Source organism: Gadus chalcogrammus, chromosome 3 (assembly GCF_026213295.1).
Source record: "Gadus chalcogrammus isolate NIFS_2021 chromosome 3, NIFS_Gcha_1.0, whole genome shotgun sequence".
NCBI lineage: Eukaryota > Metazoa > Chordata > Actinopteri > Gadiformes > Gadidae > Gadus > Gadus chalcogrammus.
This window is the reverse complement of record NC_079414.1, coordinates 14,874,161-14,897,506: the sequence shown is the minus strand read 5'-3', so window position 1 is coordinate 14,897,506 and position 23,346 is coordinate 14,874,161. Positions and strand designations below refer to the sequence as shown.

The window sequence follows — 23,346 nt, the reverse complement described above, 5'->3', positions numbered from 1 at the left end:
CTATCACTAGCTCTATCATTAGCTCTTTCACTAGCTCTATCACTATCTCTATCACAAGCTCTTTCACTAGTCTAGCTCTATCACTAGCTCCATCACTATCTCGATCTGTATCTGGATCACTAGCTCAATCACTAGCTCTATCACTTGCTCCATCACTAACTCTATCAACAGCTCTATCACTATCTATCAATAGCTCTATGAATAGCTTTATCACTATCTCTATCTCAAACAAGAATCCTCTATCTTCACCAGCTAAAGCTCTGTGTCTTGTTCATTCTCAATGAGATGTGTACTTTACAGCGCTGCAGGGTGAGGACTGGGCAGTGTGTGTGTGTGTGTGTGTGTGTGTGTGTGTGTGTGTGTGTGTGTGTGTGTGTGTGTGTGTGTGTGTGTGTGTGTGTGTGTGTGTGTGTGTGTGTGTGTGTGTGTGTTATTGTGTATATGTGTTATTCAAATAACTTTTCTTCTGACACCCAGATCTCCAGGTGAAACTTTCCATTCCTAATCTCTACTATCTCAGCTGAGCAGTCCTGGAATGTCACAGTGTTTCTGACATTCCTGACCCTACATCATACACTTTGGTCAGGAGTGGACGGCTAGAAAATGAATGTGTATTAGGGGTAAATTACCTCTGAAGACAGCTCTTCATGTGCTGTCGATACAAACATCTGTCCTCTGCTTTAGTGTGTAAATCAACTCAACCGTGCACTGACATCATGCCAGAGTAAAGAACTACATGTACATTTAGAATGAATGGACGTTATTTAATATAAAAAATGAGATATAACTGTTATCAGATGCTCTAAAGACCCCCTCAGTGACTGTGAGTCCCTCTTGGGGAGATACAAGAAAGACACATACAAGGTTTCAAGCTCGATACGTGACCACCATAACTGTCATGAACAATGTTAGCGCAGTGAAAAGTAGCAATTATCAGGAGGCTTGTACCGTCTGGACAACCAGCTAAACTCCCCTCAAAAGCATTCTCTGTCTGTTTGGATCATCTGAAGTGATTTATGTCGAAAAGTGTAAAACGGCAATAAGTAGAAATAAAGAATGTGAATACTTCTCATCGATTATTTATACAACTGTACATTTATACATGAACTTAACCAAATACATATTTTCACATACGAGTAAGGATTTGGCAGGTACGTGTTAGTTTGCTAGTAAAATAGTTTTAAACTATATTGCAGGGATATCAAGTGTTCAGGAATTAACCTAACTGATGGAATAAAGATCAATATGAAACAAGTGTTACATAAAAACACTGAATGTTTTTACCAACAGCCGATTCCCTTTTGAGGACAGAAACCCAATGGATTGCATCTGGGATCTGAACAACAAAAAAATAATTCTGCTGCTTCATCTGCAAATACCTAGAGTATTCCCCTTACAAAGGTACCAACAGAAATCGGTATCCCCAAATCAGTCGTTCTGAAAATATCCATACAATTAACAATTAATATGGGGAACATTCTGGTGTTTTTCTGGAACATGACTTGTAGGTTATGTAATCCCCGATGTTCATTAGTAACCTCATATGCTGAATTTCTCATTGTTGCCTTGCTGCTCTGCTTGCATCACCTGTTTATGCTTGCATCAGTGAGGTCAATCTCGCCGCGGGCTGAGATGAGCAGGAATAAGCAAGCATGCTAACGGGCACAGTGTGACCTAGTGTCAGCCTGTATGCCCGTAAGCCTTCATTAAACGTTGGTTCAAATATATAACGCAGCAAATATTTGGACAACATCCATGAGATTATTACTGTCTTGCAGGAATCCCGTTTATGGAAAGGTGAATGACTATAGAGACATGTTTATCAAACATTAAGGCCTCACTGTAGTGATGGTTACTATTCAGCACTTGTATGCGTTGATTTCTCAGCTCCCCATTGGCTGAGCAGGATCTTCCTGTACTGGATCCCAGCCTTGTCACCTGGGAACCCTGATAAAAGTCCCTGGCCCCCAAGAGAAGGGCATCATTCCATGAGTTTGGTGACTGGAGGCCCACTTGGAGAACGTAGCCGAGTTTTGGACACCAAGTACGTTGTCAAGGTAAAGGGCATCAATTTGATCTTTGTCTCTTGTTGGTCTGCTGTTGTAATCAAACAACAATAATCTCTAAAACAATACATTTGAGACCGTTTTTACAATAATGTACAATATACAATAATGTACGTGATGTGGTGGGTGTAAAAAGATATTGTCTCGATAAAGTAGGTATTGACATGCGGATCATGGTAATTGGAAAGGCTTTTTAGGGAGTTGATGTCAAGAGGTCAAAGGTTAATGGTTGTAACAGAACACACAATTTGATATGAAAATTATGACGAGTGATTCATTTGTAAGTCAGGTGGTCCCGGACGCAGAGCATTCTGTTCTTATATTTCTCACAATAAAAAGTGTAACAATGAACTTTTATCCAATCCAAGGTTCTCCAACTAGTTTGTTGCGACCATAGAGCGAAGAGGTTCAGCAAGCGGCTTGATTTTAAAAAGAAGGGTTTTAATTCTGAACTTATTTTTAACTAAGTTTAAATGAAGGTCCATAAACCAAAAAGCTCTTCCTCACATAATTAGGGGTTGCTTATTTAATCTGCATGATTAGAACATGTATATCGCAATACCGCAATTTCATCAAAGCTTTGCACAATCTTATTACACCTTATTTGTAGGCTACTCTCACTAGCTCATTAATAAAGGTACCCGCTTTGAACTTCCTCTTATCTTTTTGCACAGGGGTGTTCTCAGAACAAAATCCATCAATGTGAAAATGTCGACTCTGGTCAGACTTCAGTGTCTGACCAGTTATTGACGTCACATCTCTCTCGCTCTCTTTTTTAATCAGATAAAAAATGCTGCCAAAATAGGTAAACAAGCAATTTACAAGAAACTTCAATTAATGTTAAAGAATGAGAGAACAGATTACATCAAATCGTACGCAAAACGTTTCAGACAGATTTCGATAGTGACAAAGGATGTGACTGATCCAATCAAAGGTGCAGGTCCTCAACTGGAGGGTTCCGGATAATGTTCCGGTGTTTCGCCGTTTTTCAGCTGTAGGAATGCACAGGAAGAAATGTATGCAAATGCTGCTCGTTCTTCAGTTCATTTTTTAATTGAGTGATGAAGAAAAAAAACTCTTTCATTCTTTTCAACCTTCTTCCTGGTGAGTCCTGATTGACAGGAAGTTTGGATTGACATGAAGATCGTTTGGTGACTGCGCAACTAGCAAAGTTTCAAAGTTTACCGGTTCCATAATGGGTCCATAAGTCAGTGGTTGTATTTTTATCGAGTGCTGTGCAGTAGGTATTGCTTCCGGCTAATAAACAATGTGGCTCGTAGCAAACAAACTTGGCTGAGCCTTGTTTCTGTGTCAGCCATGAAATAAATGAATGAAATCCCAGTCACCTGTCCCCCCTCCCCCCCAGGTGTGCATCTGCCTGGACCGCTACATGGCCGTGGTGCACCCGGTGCTGTTCACCCGTATCCGTGACAACAAAATCCGGGTGGGTGTCTCGGTGGTGGTCTGGGGCCTGATGCTGGGCTATGGCATCACCAAGAGCCTGATGCAGGTGGTGAGTGCCGCTCAGGTCTTCAGCGGGGTCGTCCTCGCCGCCTTCATCCTCATGGTGTTCTGCAATGTCTCCGTCCGCTGGGTGCTGCGGCGCTCTGTGGCAGGCAAGGAGGAGATGCACCCGGTGAAGAAGAAGGCCTTCAGGATGGTGCTGATCATCCTGGGTATCATTGTGTTCAACTACCTACCGCCGGTGGCCCTGCTGCCCTTTGCGTCCTACTTCTCCTTTGTGGAGTTCCGCTGCCGGGTGAGCCCCAGCGTCTTCTCCCTCATGGACGCGAGCAGCACTGTCGAACCCCTGCTCTACATCACCAAGATGGACATGAAGGACAACGGCGGCGGCGGCGGCGGCTGGTGCTGCCGGCGGCGGGCAGCCGCGCAGACACCACATGATATCAAGGTCTGAGGGAGCACCTTTGGATCCACCTCCTCTGGGATCCACTGAGCCTACAATTCACTTGCTCTGGGGTCCACTTCCTCCATGATGAACTTCCTCTGGGCTCTATTTCACCTGGGATCCATTTCTCGGGGATACACTCCCGTATTGTAAACTTCATCCCAGATCGACTTCCTTTGGAATCTGTTTCCTTTATTAGAATCAACCCGACACGGAATACACTTCCTATAAATTCCACTTGTTCATTCCCCTGTCTGAACAAGAACGGGGCAGGGAGATTTGCACCAAAGGGAGGACCTCTTTGGTGTCCACAGGGCATCCTCTTCCCTCTCCTCTTCAGAATGAACATGTTCATTCTGCCATTTGAACATGTTCATTCTGTCTCCCATTGAAGATGAAGCTATGGTGCCAAACCCCTCCTCCTAACTCCTCCCCCAAGAGTTCTGTTGCGTTTTGTATCAGTCTCATAAATGCCTGAGGCTGAAACTTTGAAAGAGGTTTAGCCCCAGGCTATAGCTTGTTTGAACGATGGTAATGAACAGCTTAGCCAATAATTACTCATGCTAATTAACGGTTATGGTTAAAGGGCCAATTAGTAGCAGGGTAATAATAGGACATTGCACCTTCTATAAAATAATGAGATCACAAAAGTGATGTTCTTTATTAACCCCCAGTAGGGAACTTTTGCTCAAGTGCAATTAATAAAATTATAAAGCATAAGCTGTAAGCTGTAAGCATAAGCCTTCAATATCTTTATAAACAGCATCATCATATCTTAAAACATACTTTTTTAGTTCAGCTGTCTTATCTTTCTCAGAAGTCTGGAACCTCAGTTATTAAAAGTTATTAAGGGGCGCAGACGAAAAGGCCTATTTACGGAATTGGATTGACCTACCAACCGATCCGAGCAACAAATCTTGTGGCACATTAGGGCCACAAGATTCGACATCTTAGTTGTTTATGTGCCTCAACTGCAATCCCATAGGGCACTCCTCTCTAAAGTTATTGTATCAAGCCCGCCCCATATAAGATAATGGCGGTGATTGGCCTGACCCGGACCAGATCTTGTGGAAATTTGTCTGAACGGAAGGGGAGCTGGACGCATATGATAGAGCGAATATTACACTAGCTTGGCAAAAAAACGAAATGGGTACATTGCTCTAAATCTACCACCAATTGTGTCTCTTTGATTCTAATCTAACGCATTTTTGGTTCTTGTGTTTTCTTCCCTTATTAATGTATGGTTATGGTTGTGGAGTTTTTTGTATCATTGCCATTTTTCAAGAAAATTGTATAAATAAAATTTGATTTGAATTAGTTTAAAATTCAGAAATTAGCCAACCCTTAGCCAATGCACAAATGCAACTAAAATCATGAACCCTAGAATACCGAAATGATCGATGGTTACAGACTTATATTGTTTGTTGTAATTCAGAATAGTTTTTATGCAACTATATATAGAAGTGTAGTAAATATAAATACAATTCATTTGCTATTTCGTCAATGTAGTATAAAAATAACGTTTTGCTTACTTACATTTAATGGCACATATAGCAATGAAATACAATGAAATTAAATTTTACATTGGATATCTAGAAGAAAATTGAAATACATTGTCTGATACAAAATAAGTATTATTAGAACAGTACAAAATTATTCTGTCAAAATTAGAACAATATGCATATTGTATAATATAATCTATCACATGTATGTAGCAGATACAAGGCGTACATGTTTTTGACAATTGGTACACAAGCTCCTCAGAATCAAGATGTGTATCATCTTTTTCCTCCCTGGTTTTAAATGCATTGGTCACAATCATAATCAAAAGGTATTCACAGCACGAACCGCCGGATCCCAGCAACCATCCTTTCCCAGCAATTCTATAGTCCGGCACCATAGAGCATGTGCACACAATAGTTCTCTAGCTGTTGAGGGGGCTGAGGTTAAAGTTGAGTGATTTGGTTGTGGATCTCCTTCAAACTCTCCAGGCTCGCCTCGGGCCCGTCCTCCGAGGTCACGAACCCGGGGTACGTGGAATGGAACTGGGCCGGGCGCGGCTCCGACGGGGTATCGCCCTCCCCAAATGCCGACAGAGACGGCAGCAGCGGAATCAGCTTGGCGTGAGCGTAGTCGATCTCGAAGCCCTCAAAGATAAGCCCCACGCCCTTGGCTTCAAGCCCCTCCCCTACAAGCACGGCTACCTGCCGGGTTGCCAACACCAGAGCCTCGTAATCCCCCCTTTCCAACCGGAAGATGTCGGAGGTCAGCGGCCGCCGCGGAACGACCACGGTGAGCCCGGGGGCGTTGGGGAAGGGGGTGAGGAAGGCCACGTGGCCACGGTCCTCCCACACACGCCACTGGGGCTCCTCGCCACGCACAATGCGGGAAAACAGTCCTGGGTGGCCAGGGTCCTCACCCAGGAAGGTGAGGTCTGCGGGGGCATCTGGAGAGGGCAGCCCAGTCCGGACCTTTTCTTGGATGTCAGCCAGATGGGCGTCACTCCAGCGGGGGCCACTCTTGGAGGTGCAGAAGCCAGGGTCAAAGGGGCAGTACTCCTCCTTCGCGGCCAGATGGGGGCGCCACTCAGCATCAAGGCCGTGCAGTGGAAGGATACGAATCTGTGGACCCAAACATGCATATATTCATTCCAACTTAATTGGGCAATTTCATTAGAATGTACTATTTCTTCCTCCTGATTTATTTTATTCTGGATAGTTTTCTAACTTAAAAGAAGAATTAAGTGACAGAATGGACAGAGAAGTGATGACAGTAAAAAAAGAAGAAGCTAATAAACAAACCCATAGTACAAAAATGAATGAGCAAACCATTGAGTAGACCAGATGAGGTTAAAAGGAGTTTTTACCTGTGCTTGTGTGTTGGTCTGTGGCCTGGTGACCAACGCACACCTGCGTACCCCAAGTCTGTCACAGAGCAGGGCCCCTACTGCCCGGGCCCCCAGCAGCATGGACAGGTACTCGGTCTCCCCTAGCTGGAAGATGCTGGCCTTGCCGCTCCCAGTGGCCCTCTGCTCCAGGATAACAGAGCCGGGGGTCCAGGGCCGCGGGTGCAGGTAGGCTACCAACTCTGGAGACTCCCACACAACGTTGCGGTACCGGGTTGAGGACATCCTACCGACAATGAACAATGAACAATTAATAAATGAACTACTTCGATATCTTGATTGTTTCTTTTTTTTCTAAATATTCATAAGCTGTGTATAGAATGATTGTATGCAAATAGGATATTAACTTCAGAATAAAACACAAGACTGTTTTAACTACACAGACCCATATTTTGAACGACATTTAAGTCAAATTATCTGCAGCGCTCTGCAAAATAAAATGACAGTGTTTTGGAAACAGGCTACGCCCACTGCTGTCTATAACCAGTGGACCAACTACTAGCAACATGTTGTGGGCTGGCCTAAGAAGTTTAGTCTACCTGTAGAATAGTGAAAATTGTCTGGAAATATTCTGTATTTTAACGTTTTAACCATTGATAAGATTTCAATCCGACAGGTAGCAGGAAAAACCTCAGAGTGACCAAATAACAACGTGGACAAAGAAAACTATTCCACGACCTGGCCTCTTTTCTAGTTTCTAGGTCTAGTTGCGTTTAACCTAACATACCTTCGAACCAGACACCTCATCAACCACATGAAACGCAGGGCAGAACTGACCTGAGGGCTACTCCCGGCTCGTACAGAAAGGTACAATAGGTATAGACCGCGATCAATGTAACGATGATCGCGCTGATGGTTTGTATCATGACACACTCTCACAAGATCCAGAGCGGAAGTCATTCAAATATTAACCGTGACGTATCCTTAAAGGAGAGGTTGGAGATAAGTAGTGTTTTGAAAGATGTATCGTGTGAGCAGCACGAGTAACAGTTTATTTGCGGTGATCGCGAACTGTCCCGTATCGGTAGCTAAAATTCAGTATTCGCTCTCAACCCCTTTCCTGTAAGTTTGAGCAAAGCTGCACTTTTGAGGCCGGACGCACGGGGGCGCTAAATAGATAAATAAGAGGAGAATGGAAGAAGCTCAACGCCCCATCGGAAAAAAAAGAAGGTATCTTGTAATTATAAAAACCAAACTTATTGCGAATTATAACATAGTCTAAATCAAATTCAGCAAAGCATGAACTCATTATAAAGGGCAAATCGAAGCGTAAATAAATTAACTATTATTTCAACTATTTATAATTGCTGCCCTCTATATGTCATTTTATTACCCTTATTCTGTTCAGCAAAACAAACGACACAATAACGCTTTCACGCAAAACAGAAACATCGAGTCTTCAAAGTGTGTGTAAAAGGTTATTATTGACTGCTGACAGCATTGACAAGAATGAGGACAACCTAACTACTATCAGCTCGGCTTCTAATCTAACTACTCCCACATGCAGGCCGAGTTTAACTCCCTTTCAGCCCACTAAACCTGATAAGAGTGAGTATGAATACTACACTACAGCAGCCTGAGGCTTCTTATCTCTCTACGCAACGACTAGAACGGTGTGTTCAAATGAGCGTTATTGGGCAGAGGGCGGGGCATGGCCATGTTTCAGATGTTTCAGATATTGCTTTTTCCGCTTTTCGTGAAAAATATATGTTTTATTCTCCTCTCGTTATTTTCATCAGGTTCGTATGGTTCTTGCAGTATTATTTTCGCTCTCTGTTTCCAGGGAGTGGGATCTTTCGTAAGCAGTTCGTAGGAAGTAAGACACCAGAAATAGCGTTACACAACGCCGTGAGAAAGCCACAGTTGATGATCATTTCTTGACACCCACTGACAACAGGTAGTTGCCTCAGGAGTCAATCTGGGTGGTCAGGGACATCAGCTACTTCATCTCTTTTGAGCAGAACTTGAAAAGAAGATAGCCTACTGAGCTTAACGTATGTTGGATTGTGAGGAACACTGCAGTAGTAAATGCAAGTGTGTAATTAGCGAGGTCTTATCTTTTTAAATGCGTTGGGTATTATCACTAATAAGCAGCTTAGTAGCCTACCTGAATCTACAGCACCACATGCTATATTGACACAACAGAGACGTTCAGATGTTGATAATTACAACAGAAAAAAGTTCAAATAGAGACAAATAGACCTAGAAACGAGTTGATCATGTATAGCAAGTTATCATATGAATTGGAATGGGAAGCAGTTTGCTTCCCATTCCTTCTTGTTATAGAGCATTAATCGGATTGTGACCCAACAGGATTAAAACACTGAGTCACCGTAAAGGACAGTGTGTTTTTAACCAACCATAATATTTGCCAAGTTATTTTTCTAGTAAAAGTCCAGCACACACACTGCTCTGTCTTTCTTTGAGCTGTAAAGTATATTTTGGTTTGACTAAAAGTACATCTTCTCAAATATATTCCCCCTGATTCTCCAGCACCCTTGCCAACACTTCTCACCAATGCTTTTCAGCCAAAGATCAGTACAGGAAATGACAGAGGAGCTCTTGTATGGGCTGGGGTATAGGTATTAATAACAACTAACTCTTCTGTCAGTCGTTTTGTCGTTGGCTCATCCAGAAAAACATATTTGAAAGCCTTGACCGCTCTGCTGGCCTACCCTGGAAACATGGATGGTGAATAAACCTGACCCTAGCTTGCCCTGAGAGGAGATTTGGTTGTTTACATGGATTTTAATCTTGGCGTGTGTCTGTCATGATTCTATTTACGATTAGCTAAACTGCCGTGAACGTTGGTGCACGGAATACCACATTCCTTCATGAGTAGGCATGAAGTCTGTGGTATATTTCCTGAGAAAGAGACTCTAAGAACGACAGTCTACAAGACCATGAAACCCTATTGAGCAGATGGTCTACCGTTGGTTTAACAACATAAACCCTGTACATACAATGGTTTACAATGGGATTAACAGAGCATGAACCCTGTGGACACGACGGTTTACAATGTGTTGACAGAGAAAAATCCTTGTGGACAAAATGGTTGACAATTTAACAGAGCTTAAAGACTGGAAACCATGGATTACAATGTGTTTAATATAGAGCCAAACTATCAAAATCAAGGTTAACAATGTTTTCAACTTTCAGCAAAAAATATGATATGTCCTGAGCAACATTCATTTGATAAAAAGAGAAGTGCCATTTAAATGTCACATTGTCTTTAGTTTGGTCTGCCAGAGTAAAATATGAATTATATCGTGGCATTTTATTAAGCTTTTTATTGAGTGACAAAATACATTACTCAGCTAAATCTCATTCTCTCCGTTATTCAAATTATGTAACTAAGGTTCCACTGCTTCTAGTCTATACTTAATAAAAAAAATGAAAAGATTAATAAACAGCATCAACAAGTAGGCAAAGTTTAATTTTGCTTTACAGTAACTTTGCAGCAGCAGCAGAGGGCTTGCCGATCAGGGATCCCATGACTGGACTCGTGGCCTACTGCAGAAGTTATGCGTTGGAGAATATGCAAAAATATGCAAAGAAAGATTTGCATGGATGACTAACGTACACCTACACAAACCTGCTGATGTCTATTCTTGTTCATAAACCTGTCTGCGTCACCACGCCTTCCATTCAAGCTTGCCAAGAAATGGTTACTGTTCTGAACAGCTGGTCAAACGCAGACTAGACAAAATCCCTGCTGTAAACGTAGACACAGCTGTTCTGAACCCTCACCCCTCACTTCTCACTTCCTTGTAGAGTGGAACCAGAATGACTACTGTGAAACTATTGAGAAGAAACCACCTGAGGCCGGTTTTCACTATTCACAAGACAAGATCAGTTTAAACTTTAATGCTCAAATGTTAAAACCAATACTGCTAGTACTGTAGATATTTACCATAATCAATTCAATTTGTGCTTCATTGTACTTGTAATGTAAGTAAGGGCTAAAATGGGAAAGAAAAATGGACTAGACCGCGTTTGAGGAAACAAACACAATTCGTTGCCAGCCATAAGCGATTAATGCTAGTACCGAGGCAATAAACCCAAGCTCACCATTGCAACAGTTAATGTTAAGGATCACCCCCCACTGATGTTCTAATTGATAGGCAACAAGTGCCGAGTACAGACTCACATACGCAAACATTTGCGTAACTGTGCACCGACTTGTAGGCTTTTAATTTACTCGTTGGTGTGCATTCCTCAATTTTACAGTCAATCCGTGGATATCCCATTTGCTATTGGTCAGCAGACGCTTCAATACAAACCCACTGGCAGTTCATTCAGATAAGTCGTCAACAATCAGCTAGGGATTCAGCCAGCCAGCTTGCCAAGTCATGTTTACAAGTAAAGTTGTGGATGGAACTCTGCCCCTCTCATCTTGAGTCATAAAAACAGGTTTGAGTCAGGTTTTCAAAATAATTAAGAGACATGTCTGAACTCTGAAGAGTATTGATCGATATTTAATAGGAAAAAAAAGCATTTATACAGTTTCAGAAAGAAACAACACTTTAAAAAAACAAAAAAAACAATCAGGAGTTAGTCAAAAGTAAAACTTTGCAAAACAAAATATAAAATGATAGGTAGGCAAAAAGAGCATCCATTTACAAAACACGTAAACAGGAGTGCTGCGTAACAATTCATAAATAAACGTGGCCCCTTTCTGGACAAAGCTGCTCCGAGGAAGGTGGAAATGGGTCTGCAGAGCGCTGCAGATAATTTGACTTAAATGTCGTTCAAAATATGGGTCTGTGTAGTTAAAACAGTTTTGTGTTTTATTCTCAAGTTAATATCCTATTTGCATACAATCATTCTATACACAGCTTATGAATATTTAGAACAAAGAGAAACAATCAAGATATCGAAGTAGTTCATTTATTAATTTTGTTCATTGTCGGTAGGATGTCCTCAACCCGGTACCGGAACGTCGTGTGGGAGTCTCCAGAGTTGGTAGCCTACCTGCACCCGCGGCCCTGGACCCCTGGCTCTGTTATCCTGGAGCAGAGGGCCACTGGGAGCGGCGAGGCCAGCATCTTCCAGCTAGGGGAGCCCGAGTACCTGTCCATGCTGCTGGGGGCCTGGGCAGTAGGGGCCCTGAATGCTCTGTGACAGACTTGGGGTACGCAGGTGTGCGTTGGTCACCAGGTCACAGTCCCGTCTCGGTAGCTAAAATTCAGTATTCGCTCTCAACCCCTTTCCTGTAAGTTTGAGCAAAGCTCAAGTTCTGAGGCTGGACGCACGGGGGGGCTAAATAGATAACTAAGAGGAGAATGGAAGAAGCTCAACGCCCCATCGGGAAAAAAAAGAAGGTATCTTGTAATTATAAAAACCAAACTTATTGCGAATTATAGTCTAAATCAAATTCAGCAAAGCATGAACTCATTATAAAGGGCAAATCGAAGCGTAAATAAATTAACTATTATTTCAACTATTTATAATTGCTGCCCTCCTGTGTATGTCGTTTTATTAGCTTTGTTCTGTTTAGCAAAACAAACAACGCAATAAGGCTTTCACGCAAAACAGAAACATCAAGTCTTCAAAGTGTGTGTTATTATTGACTGCTGAAAGCATTGACAAGAATGAGGACAACCTAACTACTATCAGGTCGGCTTCTAATCTAACTACTCCCACATGCAGGCCGAGAACTCCCTTTCAGCCCACTAAACCTGATAAGAGTGAGTGTGAATACTACACTAGAGCAGCCTGAATCTCAGGCTTCTTTATCTCTACGCAGAGGGCGGGACATGGGCCATGTTTCAGATATTGCCTTTTCCAATTTTCGTGAAGATTTTATTCTCCTCTCGTTATTTTTGTAAGGTTCGTATGGTTCTCGCAGTATTATTTTTGCTCTCTGTCTCCAGGGAGTGGGATCTTTGGTAAGCAGTTCGTAGGAAGTAAGACACCGGAAATAGCGTTACACAACACCGTGAGAACGCCACAATTGATGATAATTTCTAGACACCCACAGACAACAGGTCGTTGCCTCAGGAGCCAATCTGGTTGGTCAGGGACATCAGCTGTTACTTCATCTCTTTTGAGCAGAACTAGAAAAGAAAGACACTGAGCTCAACGTATGTTGGATGGTGAGGAACACTGCAGTAGTAAATGCAAGTGTGTCATTAGCGAGGTCTTATCTTTTAAAGTCGTTGGGTATTATCACTAATAAGCAGCTTAGCACCTGAATCTACAGCACCACATGCTATATTGACACAACAGAGATGTTCAGATGTGGATAAAACAGAAAAAAGCTCAAATAGAGACAAATAGACCTAGAAACGAGTTGATGATCATGTATAGCAAGTTATCTTATGAATTGGAATGGGAAGCAATTTGCTTCCCATTCCTTCTTGTTATAGAGCATTAATCGGATTGTGACCCAACAGGATTAAAACACTGAGTCACTATAAAGGACAGTGTGTTTTAACCAACCACAATATTTGCCAAGTTATTTTTCTAGTAAAAGTCCATGCATACACACACTGCTCTGTCTTTCTTTGAGCTGTAAAGTATATTTTGGTTTGACTAAAAGTAGCCTACATCTTACATCAAATATATTCCCCCTGATTCTCCAGCACCCTTGCCAACACACCAATACTTTTCAGCCAAAGATCAGTACAGAGGAGCTCTTGTATGGGCTGGGGTAGGCCTATAGGTAAAACAAATAAATATATGATATGTCCTAAGCAACATTCATTGGATAAAAAGAGAAGGGCCATTTAAATGTCACATTGTTTTTAGTTTGGTCTGCCAGTGTAAAATATGAATTATATCGTGGCATTTTGTTGAGTGACAAAATACATTACTCTGCTCAATCTCATTCTCTCCGTTATTCAAATTATGTAACTATGGTTCCACTGCTTCTAGTCTATACTTAATAAAAAAAATAAAAAGATTAATAAACAGCATCAACAAGTAGGCAAAGTTTAATTTTGCTTTACAGTAACTTTGCAGCAGCAGCAGAGGGCTTGCCGATCAGGGATCCCATGACTGGACTCGTGGCCTACTGCAGAAGTTATGCGTTGGAGAATATGCAAAAATATGCAAAGAAAGATTTGCATGGATGACTAACGTACACATACATGAACCTGCTGATGTCTAGTCTTGTTTATAAACTTGTCGGCGGCACCAGGCCTTCCATTCGAGCTTGCCAAGAAATGGTTACTGTTCTGAATAGCTGGTCAAACGCAGACTAGACAAAATCCCTGCTGCAAACGTAGACACAGCTGTTCTGACCCCTCACCCCTCACTTCTCACTTCCTTGTAGAGTGGAACCAGAATGACTACTGTGAAACTATTGAGAAGAAACCACCTGAGGCCGGTTTTCACTTTCCACATGACAAGATCAGTTTAAACTAATACTCAAATCATGTTATAACCAATGCTGCTAGAACTGTAGATATTTACCATAATAAATGTAATTTATGCTTCATTGTACTTGTAAGGGCTATAATGGGAAAGAAAAATGGACTAGACCACGTTTGAGGAAATAAATACAATTCGTTGCCATAAGCGATTAATGCTAGTACCGAGGCAATAAACCCAAGCTCACCATTGCAACAGTTAATGTTAAGGATCATCCCCCACTGATGTTCTACTTGATAGGCAACAAGTGCCGAGTACAGACTCACATACGCAAACATTTGCGTAACCGTGCACCGACTTGTAGGCTTTCAGTTTACTCGTTGGTGTGCATTCCTTAATTTTACAGTCAATCCGTGGATATCCCATTTGCTATTGGTCATTCAGCAGACGCTTCAATACAAACCCACTGGCAGTTCATTCAGATAAGTCGTCAATCAGCTAGGGATTCAGCCAGCCAGCTTGCCAAGTCATGCTTACAGGTAAAGTTGTGGATGGAACTCTGCCTCTCTCATCTCGAGTCAAAACAGCTTCAAAATAAAAAAAGAGACATGTCTGAAGAGTATTGATGGATATTTAATAGAAAAAAAAGAAGCATTTATACAGTTTCAGAAAGAAACACTTAAAAACCAAAAAAAATCAATCAGGAGTTAGTCAAAAGTAAAACAAAGAATAAAATGATCAGTAAGCAAGAAGAGCATCCATTTACAAAACACGTAAACAGGAGTGCTGCGTAACAATTCATAAATAAACGTGGCCCCTTTCTGGACAAAGCTGCTCCGAGGAAGGTGGAAATGGGTCTGCAGAGCGCTGCAGATAATTTGACTTAAATGTCGTTCAAAATATGGGTCTGTGTAGTTAAAACAGTTTTGTGTTTTATTCTCAAGTTAATATCCTATTTGCATACAATCATTCTATACACAGCTTATGAATATTTAGAACAAAGAGAAACAATCAAGATATCGAAGTAGTTCATTTATTAATTTTGTTCATTGTCGGTAGGATGTCCTCAACCCGGTACCGGAACGTCGTGTGGGAGTCTCCAGAGTTGGTAGCCTACCTGCACCCGCGGCCCTGGACCCCTGGCTCTGTTATCCTGGAGCAGAGGGCCACTGGGAGCGGCGAGGCCAGCATCTTCCAGCTAGGGGAGCCCGAGTACCTGTCCATGCTGCTGGGGGCCCGGGCAGTAGGGGCCCTGAATGCTCTGTGACAGACTTGGGGTACGCAGGTGTGCGTTGGTCACCAGGTCACAGTCCCGTCTCGGTAGCTAAAATTCAGTATTCGCTCTCAACCCCTTTCCTGTAAGTTTGAGCAAAGCTCAAGTTCTGAGGCTGGACGCACGGGGGGGCTAAATAGATAACTAAGAGGAGAATGGAAGAAGCTCAACGCCCCATCGGGAAAAAAAAGAAGGTATCTTGTAATTATAAAAACCAAACTTATTGCGAATTATAGTCTAAATCAAATTCAGCAAAGCATGAACTCATTATAAAGGGCAAATCGAAGCGTAAATAAATTAACTATTATTTCAACTATTTATAATTGCTGCCCTCCTGTGTATGTCGTTTTATTAGCTTTGTTCTGTTTAGCAAAACAAACAACGCAATAAGGCTTTCACGCAAAACAGAAACATCAAGTCTTCAAAGTGTGTGTTATTATTGACTGCTGAAAGCATTGACAAGAATGAGGACAACCTAACTACTATCAGGTCGGCTTCTAATCTAACTACTCCCACATGCAGGCCGAGAACTCCCTTTCAGCCCACTAAACCTGATAAGAGTGAGTGTGAATACTACACTAGAGCAGCCTGAATCTCAGGCTTCTTTATCTCTACGCAGAGGGCGGGACATGGGCCATGTTTCAGATATTGCCTTTTCCAATTTTCGTGAAGATTTTATTCTCCTCTCGTTATTTTTGTAAGGTTCGTATGGTTCTCGCAGTATTATTTTTGCTCTCTGTCTCCAGGGAGTGGGATCTTTGGTAAGCAGTTCGTAGGAAGTAAGACACCGGAAATAGCGTTACACAACACCGTGAGAACGCCACAATTGATGATAATTTCTAGACACCCACAGACAACAGGTCGTTGCCTCAGGAGCCAATCTGGTTGGTCAGGGACATCAGCTGTTACTTCATCTCTTTTGAGCAGAACTAGAAAAGAAAGACACTGAGCTCAACGTATGTTGGATGGTGAGGAACACTGCAGTAGTAAATGCAAGTGTGTCATTAGCGAGGTCTTATCTTTTAAAGTCGTTGGGTATTATCACTAATAAGCAGCTTAGCACCTGAATCTACAGCACCACATGCTATATTGACACAACAGAGATGTTCAGATGTGGATAAAACAGAAAAAAGCTCAAATAGAGACAAATAGACCTAGAAACGAGTTGATGATCATGTATAGCAAGTTATCTTATGAATTGGAATGGGAAGCAATTTGCTTCCCATTCCTTCTTGTTATAGAGCATTAATCGGATTGTGACCCAACAGGATTAAAACACTGAGTCACTATAAAGGACAGTGTGTTTTAACCAACCACAATATTTGCCAAGTTATTTTTCTAGTAAAAGTCCATGCATACACACACTGCTCTGTCTTTCTTTGAGCTGTAAAGTATATTTTGGTTTGACTAAAAGTAGCCTACATCTTACATCAAATATATTCCCCCTGATTCTCCAGCACCCTTGCCAACACACCAATACTTTTCAGCCAAAGATCAGTACAGAGGAGCTCTTGTATGGGCTGGGGTAGGCCTATAGGTAAAACAAATAAATATATGATATGTCCTAAGCAACATTCATTGGATAAAAAGAGAAGGGCCATTTAAATGTCACATTGTTTTTAGTTTGGTCTGCCAGTGTAAAATATGAATTATATCGTGGCATTTTGTTGAGTGACAAAATACATTACTCTGCTCAATCTCATTCTCTCCGTTATTCAAATTATGTAACTATGGTTCCACTGCTTCTAGTCTATACTTAATAAAAAAAATAAAAAGATTAATAAACAGCATCAACAAGTAGGCAAAGTTTAATTTTGCTTTACAGTAACTTTGCAGCAGCAGCAGAGGGCTTGCCGATCAGGGATCCCATGACTGGACTCGTGGCCTACTGCAGAAGTTATGCGTTGGAGAATATGCAAAAATATGCAAAGAAAGATTTGCATGGATGACTAACGTACACATACATGAACCTGCTGATGTCTAGTCTTGTTTATAAACTTGTCGGCGGCACCAGGCCTTCCATTCGAGCTTGCCAAGAAATGGTTACTGTTCTGAATAGCTGGTCAAACGCAGACTAGACAAAATCCCTGCTGCAAACGTAGACACAGCTGTTCTGACCCCTCACCCCTCACTTCTCACTTCCTTGTAGAGTGGAACCAGAATGACTACTGTGAAACTATTGAGAAGAAACCACCTGAGGCCGGTTTTCACTTTCCACATGACAAGATCAGTTTAAACTAATACTCAAATCATGTTATAACCAATGCTGCTAGAACTGTAGATATTTACCATAATAAATGTAATTTATGCTTCATTGTACTTGTAAGGGCTATAATGGGAAAGAAAAATGGACTAGACCACGTTTGAGGAAATAAATACAATTCGTTGCCATAAGCGATTAATGCTAGTACCGAGGCAATAAACCCAAGCTCACCATTGCAACAGTTAATGTTAAGGATCATCCCCCACTGATGTTCTACTTGATAGGCAACAAGTGCCGAGTACAGACTCACATACGCAAACATTTGCGTAACCGTGCACCGACTTGTAGGCTTTCAGTTTACTCGTTGGTGTGCATTCCTTAATTTTACAGTCAATCCGTGGATATCCCATTTGCTATTGGTCATTCAGCAGACGCTTCAATACAAACCCACTGGCAGTTCATTCAGATAAGTCGTCAATCAGCTAGGGATTCAGCCAGCCAGCTTGCCAAGTCATGCTTACAGGTAAAGTTGTGGATGGAACTCTGCCTCTCTCATCTCGAGTCAAAACAGCTTCAAAATAAAAAAAGAGACATGTCTGAAGAGTATTGATGGATATTTAATAGAAAAAAAAGAAGCATTTATACAGTTTCAGAAAGAAACACTTAAAAACCAAAAAAAATCAATCAGGAGTTAGTCAAAAGTAAAACAAAGAATAAAATGATCAGTAAGCAAGAAGAGCATCCATTTACAAAACACGTAAACAGGAGTGCTGCGTAACAATTCATAAATAAACGTGGCCCCTTTCTGGACAAAGCTGCTCTGAGGAAGGTGGAAATGGGTGGTGGGCTGAGGGTGGGTGGGTGACACAACAGCAGGAAACAATTGAGGGGTGAGTCAAAAGGGTGGTGGTTGAAGGTGGAATTTATTCAGAGAATGTTTTATTACGTCGGCAGTCTGCAAAGTACGACGGCCTCTTGGACTTTTCACAGCACTGTATGATCATGTGACAAATTAATTAAAATACTTAAAATCTTGACTTGATAATGGCCGTTTGCCATCTGTGTGCCTAGTGATTGTCGGGTTAGCATAGTAAAACGACCAGGATATACACGTTCCTATACATCACTGCAAGTACACCTAGATGTTATGTGGGTCTACTGGAGCGGACTGAGCGACCGTAAAACCTCACAGCCCTAGTCCCTCCAAGATTAATTTCATCGATATCTCTAATCCGATAGACTAGCACTATGTCCCTAATCTCATCGACATCCATAATCTCTTGCCATGCACACCAACTGCTCTTGGCTACCTGGAACCCTAAATCCAGCGTACACGTGCCGATCTCTTTCTACAACGGCCGCAGAACTGTGACTTGACCTCAGGAACCCACGGACTACACCACTAGCCGGGTTAGGAGGTGTTGGCGACTCAGGCGGAGACAGTCTTGCTGCGCCGGTTCTTTGCGTTGCGAACCTCCTCCATCAGGTCCTTGAGATACTTGATCTCGCGGCTGAGCGCGTCAACCTTCTCCGCCAGCGCGTGGTTCTTTGTCTCCAGCTCGTCGCACTCCCCACTCAGCACCTCCTGCTCCACCCGCTTCTTCTGGCGGTAGCGCGTCGCTGCGGTCTTGTTCTGCTCCATCTTCTTCAGTTTCTTCTCCACCACCCTGGGGGGCGCACCGCCTGCAGACTTCCTGTCGGTGCTGGCGGCCTCCGGCCTGGAGTACGGCTTGGTCCTGGAGGAACCGGCCGAGGACGGGGAGGAAGGAGACGGGGAGGAGATCCGAGGGGGGCTGCTGGAGGCCGACTCGATGCCAGAGTCGCTGTCGCAGTCGCTGGTCACAGGGGAGGCCTCATCAGGGGGGAAGGCCTCCTGAGCAGCGGAGGTCTGGTCATTGGGGGACTCCTGGAAAGGTTCTGCTTTAGCGGTGAGCAGCACCACGTAGGGCCCGGCGGTGGTGAGGGACACCAGGAAGGAGGTGGTGGTGGTGGTGGTGGTGGTTGGGAGGTCGCCGGTGGGGAAGGGCATCACGTTGGCGTTGAGGGTCGGGGCATTCTTCTCCACTTCTAACACGTCAACCTCGCTACCCAGCTCCAGGTGGCTAAAGGGAGGCGGCGAGAGGGGCTCCGTTTTCACCATCAGCGTCGCCTGCTGCTCCTCCTCCTCATTTGGAGAGACGGTCAGAGTGACGGGCGGGGGCTCCAGTGGGAGAGGGACCAAATCGGGGAGGGGTAGGGGCAGGGCGAGAGCATCAAGCGGGGAGACGATGGGTGAGTCAAAGTTGTGGACATCCAGATCCATTTGGGAGTCCAGGGTGGCGATGAGGTCCTCTGGGGAGCTGGGAGGCTCGTCTGAGGAGCCCATTAGGGAATCCAGGTCAAAGTCACTGAGGTCAATCTTCTCTGCCATCCAGTCCATCCCTGAGAAGGGGTCATCTGTAGAGGGAGGTAATGTGTTAGAACAGCGCATCCTGTAACCAGAAGCATTTTCTTCAAGACTATTGCTGGTCTCGTCCTCAAATCTCTATATTATTCAACAAACTAGCATTTTATGTCATATTTATTTTACAACAAAAAAGGTAAAACACAAAATCAAACATCGATCTTAACAAATGTGGAATAAATGTCAAAACATAACTATAGCCCCTGAACAGAATAACTAAAACATAATTTCAGGTACAGCTCATAGCCGTGCTTGGAATTTACCAAGTCACTAGGCCGAAACAGATCTAAAACCCCTCCCTATCCAACATGCCATGGTAAAGGAGGTTTGTCAGTGGCACAGAGACCTTACAGCTTAAACTTGTTCAGTAACTGACTCGACTTATCTTGTTCAGTGGTACTCAGCCCGAGTACCCAAGACAATTACAATCAGGGCATTTAGCAGACGCTTTTATCCAAAGGGACTTGCATCGATTAATACACACATTGACACACCAACGGCAGAGTCAACCATGCAAGGCGACAGCCAGCTCGTCAGGAGCAGATAGGTTTAAGTGTCTTGCTCAGGGACACATCAACACAAGCTAGGAGGAGCTGGGATAACTAGCAACCTTTCGGATACAAGACAACTGCTCCACCTCCTGAGCTAAGCCGACCCCAGTTAATAGTTGCTCAGATAATAATTTTACTAAATGGGTAGAACGAAATTGAAACCATGGAACTGGTTTGTTGTGCTATAGATAAGAATCTTCTGCCTTATCAGATGATCAAGCTTCCTCATTTCACGAAAGCAAGCCATGTCTCAAAGACTAATGAACGACAGCCACTAGTAAGCCACGCCTGGGTTGTTGCGTCACTTTACTCTTCCTACTGAATACCAATAGCGCAAATTCAAAGTGCCACACGTCTCTCGACTACAACCCTGTGCGTTTCGGAAAATACATCATCATGTGGAAACCACTGTAGCGGCTGACCGGCGGCAAGCTCACCCCTGCTGACGTCTGCTCCAACGTGCGCGTGGAGCAGCTCCGCAGCCCCCAGCCAGGGGAAGGACAGGGCGTCAGCACCCACCTTGGGCTCCAGGAACGAGGAGGGGGAGGAGAGGGGAGAGGCAGGAGGGGAGAAGGAGGAGGAGAGAGGCGAGGGACAGAGAGTTTGGTAAGGGGACAGGGAGAGAGAGGAAGACAAAGTAGGGGAGGGTGAAGCGGTTGAACTCTCCTCTAAGGCGGAGGAGAGAGAGAGAGCTTCCTCTTCATCTTGGTCCAGAAGGGGAACCATGGGGTCAGCCGTCAGAAACGAGGGCCCTAGATATGGAGAGAGGAAGGAAGAGTTGTTAAACATCAGTGGCCTGGGAAGGCATCGGCTCCATTAAGATAACTCATAAATGTCTGCCTCAGCCCTAGAGAAAAGGGTCGAGACCTTGAGGCTCATCATAATGGAGCAGGAAAACATCACATAGGTTGTGATGTGATTATTTTCTTTCTTTGCCCTTAAATCTATTTACATAGTTACATGTCTGACTGAATTCATCACTATAATTGACCCATGTCCCATGGCATAAATAAACGTCTTCAAACATAATTTGAGGGCTAAAGTCGAGTTCACATGACAGCACTTAACCTGTGGCTAAAACAAATCCCATGCGCTACAGTAACGAGGAAATTACCAGGTAGAGACAACAATCAGGCCTGGTGTCGTGCAATAAAACAGACAGATGTGTTTTGCAAGCTGCCACGTATGCAGATGGGGCCCTTAGCAACTCCAAGAATTGTATTGCCCATCCAATAAACAATCCGAGAACATTGTTCCCCAGATACTTGGGAGAGGTTGGACTACCAGCCAAACGACAACATTGGCCCCAAGCAACCCACCTAAGAACAGGGCCCCCACGTCCTCCGGGACCGGCACTGTCATCAAGGCCATGTCCAGTGGTCAGTGGTAGTCGTGTGTGGGGGAATAAACGTGATATCGTCTGGGTTTCCAGAGGGTAGGTCCTGCTGTCGACTGCAGCAAAGCTGAGGGTGGATGTCGAAAGAGACCTGGTGGGGTTGATAAAGGGCAGAATGGGGTGTTACTAGGAAAGGGCAATCATTTTATTATTCAGGTTTTGTTTTTAAATAACGTTGTTCCTGGAGTTTAATGAGTACATGGGAAACACCACTGATTAACAAGACACAATTCAGGCTTTTATTATGAACGACAACTTGGTCAAGCTGCACTTTAATATACATGCTTGTACACAATGAAATAACTTTCTTTCTGTAACGATGGATTACAACTTAATACTACTCCTCATTGTACTAAGGTGAATGTAGTCAAGAGTTAAACTAGTGACAGTGAGCTATTTTAGTCAGAACGCTGTCACTGGGCCCCACCCCCCGAGTGGTTGACATTTCCTAATTTGGGCATTTTCTGCCCGGTAACTCCACCCTCAACGGGGTGAGTCATCCTGGGGGCGTGGCAACGGCCACAACAGAAGACACAGCGCGCCATTTTGGGGCGCCACGTTGCCACTGTTGTAAATACACACAAAGACAGGTTTTCTTGCTAGATAAATGGCCATAGGTATGCACCTCATAATAAACCTAAAACAATGCCAGTACTGAAGGTTTATAAACAGGCATGATACGGAGAATTTATATACCGTTAATACAACACCACTGATGGAAACAAAATGTATTCAGCCCATGGTTCTACAGTCATAATCTAGTAATAAATTGTAATATTCCCACAAAACGGCCGATTGAATTTGCATTATTGTTGCAAAACATCCCAATAAAACGCCAGGCGCAAGTTGACCTGACATGAACTGTCTGGCGCACCTGTCGACTTGCCAGCCCGTGTTATAAATTGGTCGACAGAAATGTATTTTTTTCTCTTTTCTCTTATTACAATTAATTATATTTATATCTATGTATAAATATTATATTTACAATACCGTTACTAGCCTGTACTTTTTACTGTATCATGACACCCTAATTTCCCGTCTGGAATAGAGAAAGTGAACCTCATCTTTACGCTAAATGAGAAGTGTTAACATTTAATAGTACGTACGCCATTTTGCCAGAAAAAGCCAATGCAATTCGCCGCTGCACTGCCGTGTTATTGCCGATGCGAAGTAAGCCGCTGCACGCCTTTAAACAGCCATGATGCGCGGGAGAGCGCTTCGTTCTTGACAGCGAGATCACAGAATGATTAATCCAAAGGGAGGGGCGGTCGAACACCAAATAT

General features: G+C 43.2%; 3 protein-coding genes across 4 annotated transcripts; 1 reads left to right on the top strand and 2 right to left on the bottom strand.

The window, feature by feature from the left end:
- The first annotated feature begins 2,230 nt into the window (after positions 1–2,230).
- LOC130380055 (G-protein coupled receptor 183) lies at positions 2,231–3,984 on the top strand. The gene is made up of 2 exons (XM_056587237.1): positions 2,231–2,242; positions 3,433–3,984. Exons 1-2 carry the CDS (start codon positions 2,231–2,233, stop codon positions 3,982–3,984), a joined length of 564 nt encoding a protein of 187 aa, XP_056443212.1.
- A 268-nt stretch (positions 3,985–4,252) lies between these two features.
- Positions 4,253–8,463, bottom strand: LOC130379386 (uncharacterized). Of its 2 annotated transcripts, none has more exons than XM_056586173.1 (3): positions 7,608–7,748; positions 6,842–7,106; positions 4,253–6,596 (listed from the first exon to the last, which is right to left on the bottom strand). In XM_056586173.1, the coding sequence occupies exons 1-3, from the start codon at positions 7,634–7,636 to the stop codon at positions 5,922–5,924; spliced, it is 969 nt and encodes a 322-aa protein (XP_056442148.1). In that variant the 5' UTR covers positions 7,637–7,748; the 3' UTR covers positions 4,253–5,921. The 2 variants fall into 2 exon arrangements, with proteins under 2 accessions (XP_056442148.1, XP_056442147.1); XM_056586172.1 differs by having other exon boundaries at positions 4,256–6,596; positions 7,658–8,463.
- Positions 8,464–17,639: 9,176 nt separating this feature from the next.
- Positions 17,640–23,345, bottom strand: atf4a (activating transcription factor 4a). Its single transcript, XM_056586171.1, has 4 exons — positions 23,170–23,345; positions 21,987–22,154; positions 21,105–21,419; positions 17,640–20,109 (listed from the first exon to the last, which is right to left on the bottom strand). Exons 2-4 carry the CDS (start codon positions 22,036–22,038, stop codon positions 19,103–19,105), a joined length of 1,374 nt encoding a protein of 457 aa, XP_056442146.1. The 5' UTR covers positions 22,039–22,154; positions 23,170–23,345; the 3' UTR covers positions 17,640–19,102.
- Between the last annotated feature and the right edge of the window lies 1 nt (position 23,346).